The 14,793-nt window shown below is 52.7% G+C and overlaps 2 protein-coding genes across 3 annotated transcripts in view; one reads left to right on the forward strand and one right to left on the reverse strand.

The window, feature by feature from the left end:
- Positions 1 to 14,793, reverse strand: part of MFSD4A (major facilitator superfamily domain containing 4A) — a 307,016-nt gene that overhangs the window by 104,571 nt on the left and 187,652 nt on the right. The window lies entirely within an intron of this gene.
- SLC41A1 (solute carrier family 41 member 1) overlaps positions 1 to 14,793 on the forward strand; it is a 46,161-nt gene that overhangs the window by 26,768 nt on the left and 4,600 nt on the right. For both annotated transcript variants that reach the window (XM_058540223.1, XM_058540222.1), the window contains 8 exons: positions 7,257 to 7,364; positions 8,489 to 8,560; positions 9,199 to 9,343; positions 9,473 to 9,619; positions 10,227 to 10,374; positions 11,253 to 11,332; positions 12,227 to 12,361; positions 12,688 to 12,836. In XM_058540223.1, the coding sequence (XP_058396206.1) occupies positions 7,257 to 7,364; positions 8,489 to 8,560; positions 9,199 to 9,343; positions 9,473 to 9,619; positions 10,227 to 10,374; positions 11,253 to 11,332; positions 12,227 to 12,361; positions 12,688 to 12,836 (984 nt within the window). The remainder of the gene's footprint in view (positions 1 to 7,256; positions 7,365 to 8,488; positions 8,561 to 9,198; positions 9,344 to 9,472; positions 9,620 to 10,226; positions 10,375 to 11,252; positions 11,333 to 12,226; positions 12,362 to 12,687; positions 12,837 to 14,793) is intronic.

Below are 14,793 nucleotides of genomic sequence, written 5' to 3' on the forward strand. Positions count from 1 at the left end.
TACTGGGTGGAATTAAGGATAAGAACTGGCAGGATCTAGAAGTTAAGAGCCAGGGACATGCTGTGTTAGCATGTTGTAGTTTAGGACTTACCCGGAACCTTCAGGTCCCAGAGAGAGTTCAAGTCTTGTTTCCAGGTAAAGGTTTTGAAGCTCAGTAAGGCAGGCAGAGCTTCCTGAAGGTGCTGGGTTTATCTGAGCATGTATCAAATTCCTGCTGAGTGCTGGGCTCTGTCCTAGGTACTTGGAAAAATACAGAGGCCAGGGGAGATCTGGCCTTTGCCCAGTGTGTCCCTGCCCATGAGATCTCTCAGGAGGACATGGAGCTCAGCAGGCCCTCCTCTTTGCCAAGCTAACCCTACAAATGGTGCATGTGGTGATGCAGAGAGCCCTGCTGACGGGTCTTACTGTGCCTGTGCCCCAGGAAATGGAGGGTGGTTGGTTCTAGGTGTTTCCTTCAGCACTGTCCCCCTGGACCCCTTCAGGAGAACCCTGCACTTTGGCTTGCTAATGAGGATGGTGTTTACGTCATGCCAGAGTGCCTTGTACTGCCTCACCTCAACTCTAACCTGTAATGTTGAGCACTGTTCCTGCGTGCGGTTTAGGAAGCCAGCCTGGAGCTGGGAAGGCGGGCTTTGGCTTCTTCCCGCTAGCGGCGGCCCCTCCTCCTAGGGCAGTGAGTGGGGTCGAGGGAGGGGGAGCAGTGAGACTGGGGTAGCAGTTTCTCTACCTCTTCCATCCCTTTCCTGTGGCCTTGGTTCTCATTCTTAGAGTTGTTGAGTATTGGTTTGGTGCCTACAAAGGATTATAGAACCAAGGTCTGATGGTAAACTGGGAAGAGTGGTTTTATTTTCTGGATAATAATAATGGTAGTGGGGAGCGTTTGCTATGCTCTTCTGTAGGGGCCATAATCATCTCCGTTTTGTAGATCGGGAATTTATGGCTTAGAGGGATTAGGTAATTTGCCGCTGGTCATCTGACTCCAGAGCTTGCGCCGTTAACCTCTTTGGCCTTCACCATGGCCATGGTTCACTAGTTGGTTAAAGACTCTGGGAGGAGTCTGCTCTCTTTGTCTTCCCCTGAAGAACAGGGTGGACTGGAATCTGGAATAATTAGAGTTATATTCTAAAGTGAACAAGAACAAAAGATCTTAGAAGGGATGGGGAGCACCCTGCCATCCCACACACTCAGAGTTCTAGAGCTGTAAAAGGCTTCTAACATCTTGCCCCACCCCCACCCCACCCCCATGAGCCTGAGACATCGAGAAGGCTCAGAGCAGAATACTGGAAGGCTGGCGGGGGTCAGTATTTGAGGTAGGGCACCTTTGGAGCCTGCCCAACATGCCCACCAAGGGCCAGCATTTGCCCTTCCTGTGGCACCTAGGCTCACCCCAGAGTGAGGGTCCACTTGGTATGGATGGCAATGGCTGGTTTGTCCTTGTCACCTTCCCCCAGCCTACTTGCCACAGCTGGGCTGAAGCAGGCCCTGCAGATGGCTGCAGTGATATCATGGGAGAGGGTGGGTGCAGAAAGACTGGGACATGGAACCGCAGAGAGATCTTTATTCCACATCCAGGGGAGCAAAAGGGGTGATTGACAGTCTCAGATTCAGGAAGAGCAGAACGATTTCTAAGTCTTCACACCTGCATCCCCCTTCACAAGCTCAGACGGCTTTCAGTGGGACAGAGTCTGAGAGTGCCTGAGACTGGGACTGTCTGGAGGAGTTGGCTGTAGAGTAGTCTCAGTGTCTCAGAGCAACTCAGCAGGAGGCCGTGTTGGTGCAGATGTCTCCTTGGTTCAGGGCCCCCCATCTTTCCGCACTACTGCAGAAGACCCAGTCTCTTCCTGGAAGGCCCATTTCTGTCTCCTCTCATCTGCCCTGCTCTCTACATAACGTGCTCAGCCAGCCTCTGCAGGGAGATAAGGGGCTGGGTAGACAGGCCAAAAGTAGGAAAAGGATAAATGGACTGTGATCTGCTCCAACTTCCGCACCATGGCATTTGGGAGGGAAAGCAAGATTGGGCCCAACGTTGGAATTGAAGGGGTTGGGGTATGGCGCCTCCATACTGCAGATGCTTTGTGCCCTGCCCCTTAGTTTGGCCCAAGGCTGCTGCAGGGCCTCTCACTCCCTTTTTCTGTCAGCCTTTTGAGGGTTGGGAGTAGCAGGAGGCGGTGTGCCGACCTTCGCTGGAATTGCCAGCGGTGTTAAGACAGGTGGGACTCCTAGGTCCTTATTTTTTACTTGCTGGAGCCACCCCTGGTGGTCTAGTGGTTACGATCTAGCGCTCTCACTGCTGTGGCCCAGGTTCGGGTTCGTTTCCTGGTCAGGGAACCAGACCACCCGTCTGACGGTTGTCATACTGTGGCAGCTGCGTGTTGCTGTGCCACCCATGGTGGACAGGTTTCAGCAGGGCTTCCAGACTAAGACAGACTAGGAAGAAGGACCTGGCCACCCACTTCTGAAAAAATTGACCATGAAAACTCTATGAACAGCAGGGGAGCATTGTCTGATATAGCGCCAGAAGGGTAGAGGATGGCGCGAAAGGACTGGGCAGGGTTCCCCTCTCCTGTCCACAGGGGCGCTAGGAGGTGGGATTGACTTCGTTTTAGTAAACAAAAATTCACTTGCTGAGGATCTCAAGGAAAGTAGACCTCCCCTCCCCCAAACCCCTCCTCCTCTGGCTTCTCTGCCCTGCTATATATACACAGAAGAGTCTACAGAGATGAAAGTGGATGGCAAGCGTGGACTTGGGGAAGTGGAGTGGAAAAGAAGCATTCGTCTCGTGGCCGGCCTGCTCCCTGCTCCCATGGCTGCCTGGGCAGGAGCTCAGATTCCATCTCACTTGACCACCCCTTTCTCAAACTTTGTACAGCCCTGTATATCCAGGCATTGCCCTGAGGCCCTTCTCCTTGGACACCTAGAGGATGCCTAGGGCGGAGTAGGGGAAGCCTCAGACCAGTGAATGCTGGACTGACTCCAGTCTGATCTCGTCCTCACCTTGAAAGGTCAACTCCAGCCCAACTTCCCAGGTTCTTCTACAGCCTGGCTTAGAGCGTCTCTCTAGGGATTTCAGTCTCCTTCATGTCTTGATTCCAACTCTTCCTGGCTGTAACTTTCTTCCCTGCTGCTACCCTTCTGGAGAGGAAGAAGGCTCAGGGCAGAACACTCAAAGGCTAGCAGGGGTCAGTATTTGAGGCCCAAGGAGGTGAGAGGTGGAAGAGGCAAGATGGAAGGACAAGAAAGAGGTCCCGGCAGGGCCACTGAGGTGCGAGACGTAGGGTGATTGCTCTGAGTGAGGATTATTTCTGAGTATGGGGGGAGCAGTCTCATTCCTCACCCCCAGAATATCAGGGACCAATGAGCCCCTGCCAAGGACAGAAAGAAAGGGAAGGGGAGCTGCATTTCTGAGAAACGGTGAAATTGTAGATGCCCTTTCCTGCCAAGTGGGGCAGTGCTTCCGGGAGCCTGCCCTTTTCCACCCCCAGCAGAGCAGGAAGGCGTGGGTGAAGACTGCTGATGGCTCGGCTGACGGGTTTGACTTCAGGGGCAGGCCCTCCCAGCCAGGATGAACAGGATGGGCCTGAATCAGGCCAAAGGAGGGAGGAAAGACAGTCACTGTCTGCCCCTGCCACATTCTACCCACTCCTCACCTTGGGGCCACTCTGCTTCCGGGCTGGTTCCACATCACCAGCATCTCTTCCCCGAGCCTGTGCGCGCGGGTCAGGGACTCCCCCGCCTGAGCTGCATCTTTGAGAGGGTTTTGTGGGTGAAGAAAGTATGTGTGTAGGAGCTGGCTACTCTGACCCAAGTGCCAGCTCGGGGCTTTGCTGGACTGGAGTCAGGTAGTGTGAGGTTGCAGGCTGTATTCTGTGCGGGTTGGGAAGACTTTTGCCTAGGGGCTCTTATTGTGACTGCTTGTTCTGCTTGCCTGCCTGTCTCTCATCTTATCACTACTAAAACCGCATACCTTCTAGGTCCTTCTGCAGTTAGGAGGAGAGGGTGCCTGTGTGCTGGAGGTGGAGGAATTTGAGAGTGCTTATAGTGGCAGCCAGAGGGGCTTAGCTGAGCTTCATACATATTTTTTTCTTAAATAATCATAAAGACAGACAATATTCCTTACAAACAATTCAGAAAATATTACTTGCTTACATTTAGAGTATTTTCCAGGCCTTTTCTCTCTGCCAATACATATACATTACATACACCTACCTATAGAACTAAGCTCTTCACAGAGCTGGCGGCTTGGAAGCCCGGAGGGGCAGACGTTTTGCAGTGAGGAGGGGATATGAGGCTGTGCTCTGGGAGGAGCTTTGAAAGCCAGCGGTCAGGCACCCTCATGAAGGGAGAGGAGCCAAGGGGAATTCTTCCCCTCTCTGGAGCTGCGTGTCCAGTTTAGGCGAGGAAGGAGGAGACAAAGCAGAGTGAGGCTGGGCCTGCAGGGAGCTGGAACCCCAGTGGTATGCACCACCATCCAAGAGTCACAGTCCCTGAGCTCCTCCAGGCAGATGGGGCTCATGGAGCCGCCCTCTCTGAGGGCCCTGGGGGTGAGAAAGGATTCGTATCCCTCCAGTGTTGAGAAGGAGCTGGCTCTTCCTGTGAGTGCCTGAAAGCTCAGTAATTGTTGCTGGGGGAGGCTGGGCCTGTGGGTGGGGTTGGGGGGGTTCTCCTCCCCTCCTTGTCTTCAGAGGGCCTTCCCTAGAGAGTCCTAGGCCCCCCGCCTGTGAGGGGCCAGGCAGGAGCTCAGGTAAGAGTGTGCTGTAGCCCTAATGAAATGAGCCTTTCTCCAGAATCCTGGGAGGGACCACCCCTGCCCCCAACCCGCCCCCCCACACACAAAGAACTGACAGGAAAAGAGAGGTCCTTGCCTTATAGGACTCCCCAGTGTCCAGCCTCCCTGGTCTCTAGCCCTGGCCCAGTCCCCTCTGATATCCTTGTTCATCTTTTTTTTTTTTTTTTACTGTGGTAAAAAACACAACATAAAATTTATCATCTTAACCATTTTTAAATGTACAGTTCAGTAGTGTTAACTATATTCACATTGTTATGAAACAGATCTCCAGAACTTTTTCATCTTGCAAAACTGAAACTCTATACCCATCACACACTAACTCCTCTTTTCCCCCTTCCCCCAGCTCCTGATAACCACATTTCTACTTTTTATTTCTGAGTTTGACGACTCTAGGCACCTCATATAAGTGGAATCATACAGTATTTGTCTTTTTGTGACTGGCTTATTTCACTTAGTATAATATCCTTAAGGTTCATCCATATTGTAGCATGTGATAAGATTTCCTTTTTAAGGCTGAGTAATATTCCATTGTATGAATATACCACATTTTGTTTATGCATTCATCATCCATAGACACTTGGGTTGCTTGCACATTTTAGCTATTGTAAATGATGCTGCTATGAATATGGATGCACAAATATTTCTTCAAGGCCCTGCTTTCAATCCTTTTGGATATATACCCAGAAGTGACATTGCTGGATCATACAGTAGTTCTATTTTTAATTTTTTGAGGAACTGCCATACTTTTTTCCATAGCGATTGAACCATTTTACATTCTCACCAACAGTGCACACGAGTTCCAATTTCTCCACATCCTCACGAACACTTTTTATTTTCTGGGTTTTTTAATAGTAGCCCTGCTAATGGGCCTGAGGCGATATCTCATTGTGGGTTTGATTTGCAGCCTTGCTCATCCTTATCTATAGTGTCAGTGCTGGAATTGCCTTTGGAGACCGTCTGATCTGGCCTCTGAAGTGTACATTTTACAGTCGGGAGCTTGAGGCCCTTGTAATTTGTTTAAGGTCCCCCGCTGGTCTATGTGGGGAGGATCCTAGGGAGATAGCATGAGGCCCCACCCTGTGGTCCCTTAGAGGAGACCCAAGGCTCTCAGTCCAGTGCCCTTGCACATGACAGCACTTTGCCCCCCAACCATGATACCCTGATCAACCTACGTATAGCCCCCTGGCCACCTGCCCCCTCCCTGTCTCCAAACCTGAAGGCTTTCCATTCTTAAAACAAATAATGGAACCTATGTTACCTTTGCCCCCAGGGCCAAGGAGGGAGACGCAACCCCAGCCTTTTTTGCAAGTCTTCAGTTTCCATTGCAACTCAAGTATCCTACATTTTCCCCTCTTAGCACTAAGAGTATAGTGCTCTCTGAACGTCAGTTTCCTCATTGACGAAATAGGGATAAAAATAGCCCCTACCTGAGTGGGCTGTTGATAGGATAAATGAGAAAATGCATGTAGAGCACTTAGCCCATCCTTTAGACGTTGGCTGAAGGGATTGGTAGGAGAGCCAGGCCTAATGACCTCGGGACCGGAACTCATGTCTCCTCACTCTTCCTGCAGGGGTACCCTTGCCTCTCCTCGCTGAGAGACGGGCGAAGTTGTGTGGGGTGAGGAAGTGCAGAGGAGGAATAAAAAGGTTCTTGCAGGGCCGGACCCATGGCTTAGCAGTTAAGTGCTCGCGCTCCGCTACTGGCGACCTGGGTTCGGATCCCGGGCAGGCACCAACGCACTGCTTCTCCAGCCATGCTGAGGCGGCGTCCCACATACAGCAACTAGAAGGATGTGCAGCTATGACATACAACTATCTACTGGGGCTTTGGGGGAAAAATAAATAAATTTAAAAAATTTAAAAAAAAAAAAGGTTCTTGCAAACTGGCGCTCCGAGGTTTGAGGGCCATGGTCTTCATTCAGAGTCTGTTTAGAAGGAGAGTTGCTGTGGCTGAGGCCCAAAGCCCTTGGAGATAGAAACCAAACAAACTCTCTAATCTCCCCAGCCCAGCCCCACGGAGCCCCACTCTCCACAGCTGAGACAACACCACACGAGGCTGAGGCCACAGAGAAACCGGACTAGAGGCAAAGGGGCTGAGGACTGCGGATTGAGGGGCCATCACAACGGAGCTCTAGGGTGTAAGCTAGCCTGGGTGACTTGGCTGTGTGGGGCTCACCATTTTCTCGTCCTGGCTCAAGAAAGCAGGCAGAGGAAGTAGAGCCAGGCTAGAGTCTTCTGACTGGAAGACCCTCTATATCTGCCCTGTTCTGGGTGGCAGGCAGCGGGGCTATGTTGTGTGAAGCACGGTGGTCTTGGTTTGGTTCCAGGGTTCTTGGAGGAAAAGCGGCTGGTGTCCTCACTCCCTGCTGATTCCATTTCCTCCTCAAGCCCCTGATCCCAGACTGTTTGTTCAACCTCGATGCCAGCCCTTTGGGGCACTCAATTCCTGGATTCTGTTTTCACCTTGTAGCACTGGGAAGTCTTCCAGAAGGTGACAGAGGTCTTCATCCTCGTGCCTGCGCTGCTGGGGCTTAAGGGGAACCTGGAAATGACCCTGGCATCGAGGCTCTCCACTGCAGTGAGTGTTCTGGCTGGGACAAGTGGGGCGCACAGAGGACTCCCGGCAGCACAGAGCCAGGCTGGGAGGTCACTACAGACCTTTCTCAACTGCCCAGGCCTGGAGTGTGGGGCTGGGGTGGGAAGGTGTAGGGAGATCCCAGGCTGGGTGTCCTGCTCCTAGGCAGGGGCTTCCTGCCCAGAGTGGTTCCTAGGCTTGGTTTCTGGATGTCCCAGCCATCCCTGGACTCTTGCCCCACCCCCTGCTTCGAAACCCGCCTCGTGACTGTTTGTGCAGCTTTGACAGGCGAGCATCATGCTGGTCCCTGCACCTGCACAGATGGGGGCCTCCTCTGATCTCTAGCCCTGCTCTGCAGCTGGGCAGGAGCAGAGCCAGGCCTTCCCAGCCCCTCTCCCATTCCCTTCCCTTTTCCTCATGGCAGCTTGCTCTTCTTTAAGGGAATAGAGGGAGGGGGGCTGCTCCTCACTCCTACCTCCCACAACCCCTTAGATCAGCCATGATGGTCCAGAGACTGAACCAGATACAGGGCCATGGGGTGGGAGGCGGGAGGCAATAAAACTCAGCAGGCCAGGGGAGCCAGGTGGCAGGGATGGCCCTGCATGGCCATGAGTCTGGAGAAGGTAGCAGAGAGAAGTGGCAGCCAGCCTAGCCCACCCCCACGTGCCCTACTCCTGGCCTACTTCTGTGCCACCTTACTCCTTCCCATGCACTCTTGTGGCCTCAGTCCTGCACTAGCAGCTGACCTTTCCTTCCCTAGGATAGCAGGCTAGCTTCAGAGCCGGGGGTCAGGTCCTTCTCACCCATGTGGAAATGGGCTACCCAGATGAACAGGACAGAGAATGGAATCTGCCTCTGCTCAGTGGCTGTCCTGAGAGCAGGAAAGAAGAGGAGGCTGCTTGGGAGCCCCCTTCCTGGCCCCACCCAACCGCAGGAGCTCAAGGCTCTTTAGCTCCTTCCCTCCCACCCTAGCCCCCCGATCCTGCTTCACTTTCCCTAGGGGTCATGTCCTGGTCCCAGAATCTTAGGCCATATACACTGCCTCCTGATCCAGGCAGGGTACTAATGGATGGAGCTTCAGGCCTTTTCCAGCCTGGAGCTCCAGCCCCTTGCCCTCCCCCTCCCAGGCCAACATCGGGCACATGGACACACCCAAGGAGCTCTGGCGGATGATCACTGGGAACATGGCCCTCATCCAGGTAAAAGAGCAGGGTCCAGAGAGGGTGGAGTAAGCTTTCCCTTAGTCAGGAATCGGAGAGGCTTCAGTCAGCCCCAGCCGACTCTTGAGTGAAGCTCCAGCATCCTGCTGAGCTGGCTTCTCCCGAAGCGGCTCGAGGAGGTAACCAGGTTTCCCAGGAAAACAGCCAAGATGGGGAGGGCCCAAGCATCCATGTCATTTCGTGGCTCCCAGTGGTGCGGAGGGCTTGAGTCCTCACAGATCAGACCTAGGAGCAGACTCAGGAGTGCTGGAGTATCCTTGACCACTGTTGTCCCATCTCCCCATGAGGCCACATAGGTTCCAGACAGGGAGTCTTCCCCCTTGAGTCCCAGGCGTTGTCTCTGGACTGAAGTCGTGGGCTCTGTTGAACCTCACCCCAATCCCCAGAGGAACACGCATTCAGCCAATAAAATGTCCCGGGCTCCTGCAGGGTGCACTGTCCAGTACTAGTGTCTGGTGTGAAACTAAATAAATAAATTCATCTTCCCAGCTTGGGAGGACTGGACAGTTCAGCCCAGCCTGCTTCCTGGGGCTGCTGAGGGCCAGGAAAAGGTCTGGCTAAGTGCTCAGTGACCTCAGCTACAAAGCTCTCTGTTCCCGGGGCTCTCCCCTCCTCAGGTGCAGGCCACAGTAGTGGGCTTTCTGGCATCCATCGCAGCCGTCGTCTTTGGCTGGATCCCTGATGGCCACTTCAGTATCCCACATGCCTTCCTGCTCTGTGCCAGCAGCGTGGCCACGGCCTTCATTGCCTCTCTGGTTCTGGGTAAGGAAAGGGAGTAGGGAGGCTGCGCCAGAGGTGTTGACTGGGCCTTCACCTCCAATCTCTCTTTTTGTTTGCTGATGCTCCTTGATCTCTTCTCACCCTGCCTGGCCCCCTCTTCTCCCTCCCCAGGTATGATCATGATTGGAGTTATCATTGGCTCTCGCAAGATTGGAATCAACCCAGACAATGTCGCCACGCCCATTGCCGCCAGCCTGGGCGACCTCATCACCTTGGCGCTGCTCTCAGGCATCAGCTGGGGACTCTACCTGGAGGAGGGTGAGGCTGAGGCAACAGAGTGTGACCTGGGTAGACTCCTAGGTGGGACTGGGAGAGATGGTAGTAGGTTTGCAAATATGCAAGGATTGCTTCTGTGTTCTTAACTATTTGGTTGGAACCAAGTTTGTAATAAGTCCTGACTTTAGAGAGGTGAGGCTAAGGACTTAACTTGAATTCATGCAGCCAGCAGGGGAAGTATCTGAGAAGTATATTCCTGCTTGGTCTTGTGGATTCTTGCTTCCCTTGGAGGGGTAAGGTGGGAACAGTAAAGGAAAGGAACGGAAGGCTGGAATCTGCTTACAGAATGAAGAAGGAGAGGGGAGATAGTTTCTGGGGATCAAAGCAAGAAACATAGAACCTGGTCTCTGCCCCTAGTAAGTCCAGTGCCTAGGGAGCTTTCAAGCCTGGTGTCCTCATCCACAAAATGGAAAAGGCTGGCCTCGCCTACCTCCTGGGATTATAGTGAGGATCAAATGAGGTCATATGTTTACAGACATTTAGTGTGGTATTGCTATTGATCTGTTGGAACATTTGCAGGCTGAGCCAGGAGGAGGCGGGGAGCAGGAAGCCACAGTGCTCACCTCTCTCTGATCTCTGCCTCTCTCAGATAACTGGCAGTACATCTATCCCCTTGTGTGTGTTTTCTTCGTGGCCCTGCTGCCTGTCTGGGTGGTGCTAGCCCGACGGAGCCCAGCCACAAGAGAGGTGTTGTACTCAGGCTGGGAGCCTGTCGTCATTGCCATGGCCATCAGCAGGTAGGCTCGGGCCCTTGGTTCACACCCCTACCCTCTTCCCACCCTGCCACAGACTCCCTTTTAAGCCCTGGAAAGGGACTGTGGTGCAGACCCTAGAAATGCCTTCAATAGTGTATCAATCACATGTCCTTCCATTGCAAGTGACAGAAACCATCTGAAACGGGTTTCATTGAAAAGCAGAATGCATTGGCTCAGGGAACTAAAAAGACAGCAGGGGCACAAATGATGACATCAGGGCCCCAGGATTCTCCATCTCTTGGCTGTGCTTTTCCCTGTGATGGTCTGTAGTTCCAGGTCTTACTAATTCCAGTGAGAAGAGTGAGATTCTTTCTCTCAACAGTTCCACAAAGTCCCATTATAGAATTTCATTGGTTCTCATCTGGTCACGTGGCTATCCCTGAACCAATCACTGTGGCCTTGGGGATGTGATGCTCTGGGTGAATGGGCCTAGAGCCTTGCCATCATTGGAGCAATGTCACCAGGACATTGCCTCAATGGTTTGTGAGAGACAGTTCCCTGAGGAAGAGCCCAGTGCTGTTACCAGAAGGGGAAATAAATACTGCACAGGCAGAACAGCAGAGGTCCTCACAGGCAGGTAGCCCTGCGGGTGGCTCCTCCAGCCAACTTGAAAAGTGGGTACAGGAGGCAGCTGCCTGACCCGGCGCCACCAGCTCGCTTGGGGGCACTGTGCCAATTCAAATGTTAGGAGCAGCAGCTGGTTCTGGCAAGGGAGGCAAGGCCTGGAAGACAAAGGACTCCTGGGAGCCCCATTGCTTCCCTTCCTCCTCCAAGGCCACATGGGCCTGGGCCTGTCAACCTCGGTCCAGAACAGAACCCTTCGATGGTCTTTGTATCATTTTGTTTTTGTGTCTATGTAGTGTGGGAGGCCTCATCCTGGACAAGACTGTCTCAGACCCCAACTTTGCAGGGATGGCTGTCTTCACACCTGTGATTAATGGTGAGGTCTTGGCATCAGCTGCCACGGGGAAAGCAGAGGACAGGAGAAGAGAATTTGGGGCTTTGTGTCAGTCAGGGTTCCAGCAGGCAGGAAAATCCAGCTCAAGTAGTTCAAGACTTGAATGAAGGGGCTGCTCATAGAGGCAGGAGCAGGGTAGAAACCCAGAGATTAGCACCTATAGGAAGCCCTAGTGCTCAAGGGTCAAGGGGAGGAAACAGGAGCCCAGAGAGAGCCCTTCTCTGCGCCCAACGGGGGTAAGGCACTGCCAAAAAGCAGGGAGGGATCAGGAAACTTCTCTCTCCTCCCACTCTCTCTGATTGCCTATTGGTGCCTCCTGTTGAACAAACCTAATTAGAAGCAGCCAGCAAGGGAGCCTGGGTGACACAGTCTGTAGAAATCAGCCTCCCAGCGCTCAGAGCAAGGCTGAGAAGGGCAGGGAATAGGTTGGAGGTGAGAGGGCAAACAGAGTAACTAGCACAGTTCCTGGGAGAGGTACCAGATTCCAGAGCTCAAACCTGATACCTGAAATTGGTTACTGGCGCCAGTGCATGAGCATTGGGTGCCTGGGTCTGCTCAGAGCATTAGAGAGAGGCTGAGGCAAGGCAAGGCCTTGTCCCCTCGGTTGTGCGGGACAGCAGGTGCACACACTGCACTGGTAGAGAAGTCAGGCTCCCTGAGTCTGCAGATCTGCCTGTGTCCTTTCCTGCATCCTCAGCCACACCAGGGGCACATGGGACTGCCGCATCTCCATAGCAGGGAGGATTGGAGGGTCTGGGAGACTCCCTGGAAAGGGGGGTGCCTTTGTCTTCCTTCTTAGTGTTTCACTCTTCTCCTGGGGACTGGAGAATGGGTCATGCCCTCCCCCCATGACTAAGGTCTTATGTGTCTCTGCAGGTGTTGGGGGCAATCTGGTGGCTGTGCAGGCCAGCCGTATCTCCACCTTCCTCCACATGAATGGGATGCCAGGGGAAAACTCTGAGCAAGTCCCTCGCCGCTGCCCCAGTCCTTGTACCACCTTCTTCAGTCCTGGTAATGACAGAGTCCCAGCCTCCTGGACCCATTCCAGCCCTGGAGGGAGGGGGCCAACAATCGGTGAACTTCAGTTAAGAAACAGCTGGGGCCTGGGGACACAGGTTCTCCTTCTCTGCTGGGCTATACCGCTATTCTTGAGGGCAGAACCCAGGCAGGAAGGCTGTCCTTTCCTGGGACGCCCTGGGGGGTGGAGACTATGGATGGAGAGGTAGCGAGTCAGCTGTCTGCTGCCCTGAGGTATAGTGTGGTACCTTCTGACTTTGACAGGCATGAGGCAGGTCTTCTCCTCCACTCCTCTCACACCCTTTTTCCCTGGGTTCCAGATGTGAATTCTCGCTCGGCCCGGGTCCTCTTCCTCCTCGTGGTTCCAGGACACCTGGTGTTCCTCTACACCATCAGCTGTATGCAGGGCGGGCACACCACTCTCACACTCATCTTCATCGTCTTCTACATGACAGCTGCACTGCTCCAGGTGTGCGCTGGCAGGGGCACAGGGAGGGGCCAGGGCTGCCCTGCAGGTACGACTTGGCCCGTCAGACACTCTGCCACCTCCTTCTCTGTGACTGGGTGGCTGATACACACTGGACAGGGGCTCAGGAGAACAGGCTGTGTTCCAGCAAGGTCACTAACATGCTGTGTGACTTTGGCTCTGTTGTGTTGTCTCTGAGCCTCAGTGATACATTTGTATGTATCACACAAATCCTCTCAATTTGTAAATTGAGAGGAATGGACCCGAGACCAGAGGTGGTGGTGGGGTGCTAGGCAGGTAGGCTTTGGGTACCACACCCCACTCCCCACACCCCACCCCTCCCACCCCACAGCCACGGAGTTCCACTTGGCTCTGTTTTGCATACTGGGCTTCTTTGGGAGATTTCCTTTGAATAAAAGGATTCACAGCTTGAAAAAGTGTCAAAACCACTGCACTAGATAATCTGTAGGATCCTCTCAAGCCTTGCCATTCTGTAATACTATGACACTCTCTCCCCTGTTCTATTATTACATTTTTTTCAACTTTTTATTTTGAAATAATTATACCTTCACAAGAAGTTGCAAAAAAAAAATGTAGAGAGAGATCTCATGTACTCTTCACCCAGTTTCCCCCAGTATAACATCTTGAATGGCTACAGTACAATAGCACAACCAGGAAATCAGCATTGGTACAATCCACAGAGCTTATTCAGACTGCACCCATTTTACGTGTACTCGTATGTGTGTGTGTTGTGTCTGCATGTGCGTGCACGCGTGGATGAATGTTTAATTCTATGTGGTTTAGTCACACGTGTAGATTCGTGTACCCACCACCACAGTCAAGATACAGAACTGTTCCATCGCCACAAGGTGCCCTCATGCTACCCCTTTAGAGCCACACTCACCCTTATTATTATGGGTTTTTTTTTTTTGGTGTTTTTTTTTTTTTTTTTTTTTTTGGTGAGGAAGATCAGCCCTGAGCTAACATCCGTGCCAATCCTCCTCTTTTTGCTGAGGAAGACCGGCTCTGAGCTAACATCTATTGCCAATCCTCCTCCTTTTTTTCCCCAAAGCCCCAGTAGATAGTTGTATGTCGTAGTTGCACATCCTTCTAGTTGCTGTATGTGGGACGTGGCCTCAGCATGGCCGGAGAATCAGTGCGTCGGTGCACGCCCGGGATCCGAACCCGTGCCGCCAGCAGCGGAGCGCACGCACTTAACCACTAAGCCACGGGGCCAGCCCTATTATTACATTTTAAATTTCTATATAGATATGTTTTTTGAATAGGTTATAACAATCACATAGTTTACAATTTTTTTGTGTGTGTGTGTGTGTGTGAGGAGGACTAGCCCTGAGCTAACATCCGATGCCAATCCTCCCCCTTTTTTTCTCTTGAGGAAGAGTGGCCCTGAGCTAACATCCATGCTCATCTTCCTCTACTTTATATGGTTTGCCACCACAGCATGGCTTACCAAGCGGTGCGTCGGTACGCGCCGGGATCTGAACCCACGAACCCCGGGCCGCTGAAGCAGAGCGCACACACTTAACTGCTTGCGCCACCAGGCCGGCCCCGTTTACAATTTTTTAAAGCTTCATAGTGAAACCTCAGTGAAAAGTCTTCTTTTCTGCCTGTTTCCCGGCCAGCCAGTTCTCTTCCCCACAGGCCATTGGTGCTATTTCTTGTTTATCCTTCAAGCTTATTCTGTATTTATACAAGCAAACATATCTATTTTCCTTTCTTTTTTTTTTTTGTGAGGAGGATCAGCCCTGTGCCAACATCTGCCAATCCTCCTCTTTTTTTTTTTTTGCTGAGGAAGACAGGCCCTGGGCTAACATATGTGCCCATCTTCCTCCACTTTATATGGGATGCCGCCACCACATGGCCTGCCAACCGGTGTGTCGGTGCGCATCCGGGATCCGAACCAGCCGACCCCAGGCCGCCGCAGCGGAGCACGCGCACC

Source organism: Diceros bicornis, chromosome 4 (assembly GCF_020826845.1).
Source record: "Diceros bicornis minor isolate mBicDic1 chromosome 4, mDicBic1.mat.cur, whole genome shotgun sequence".
Taxonomy (NCBI): Eukaryota; Metazoa; Chordata; class Mammalia; order Perissodactyla; family Rhinocerotidae; genus Diceros; species Diceros bicornis.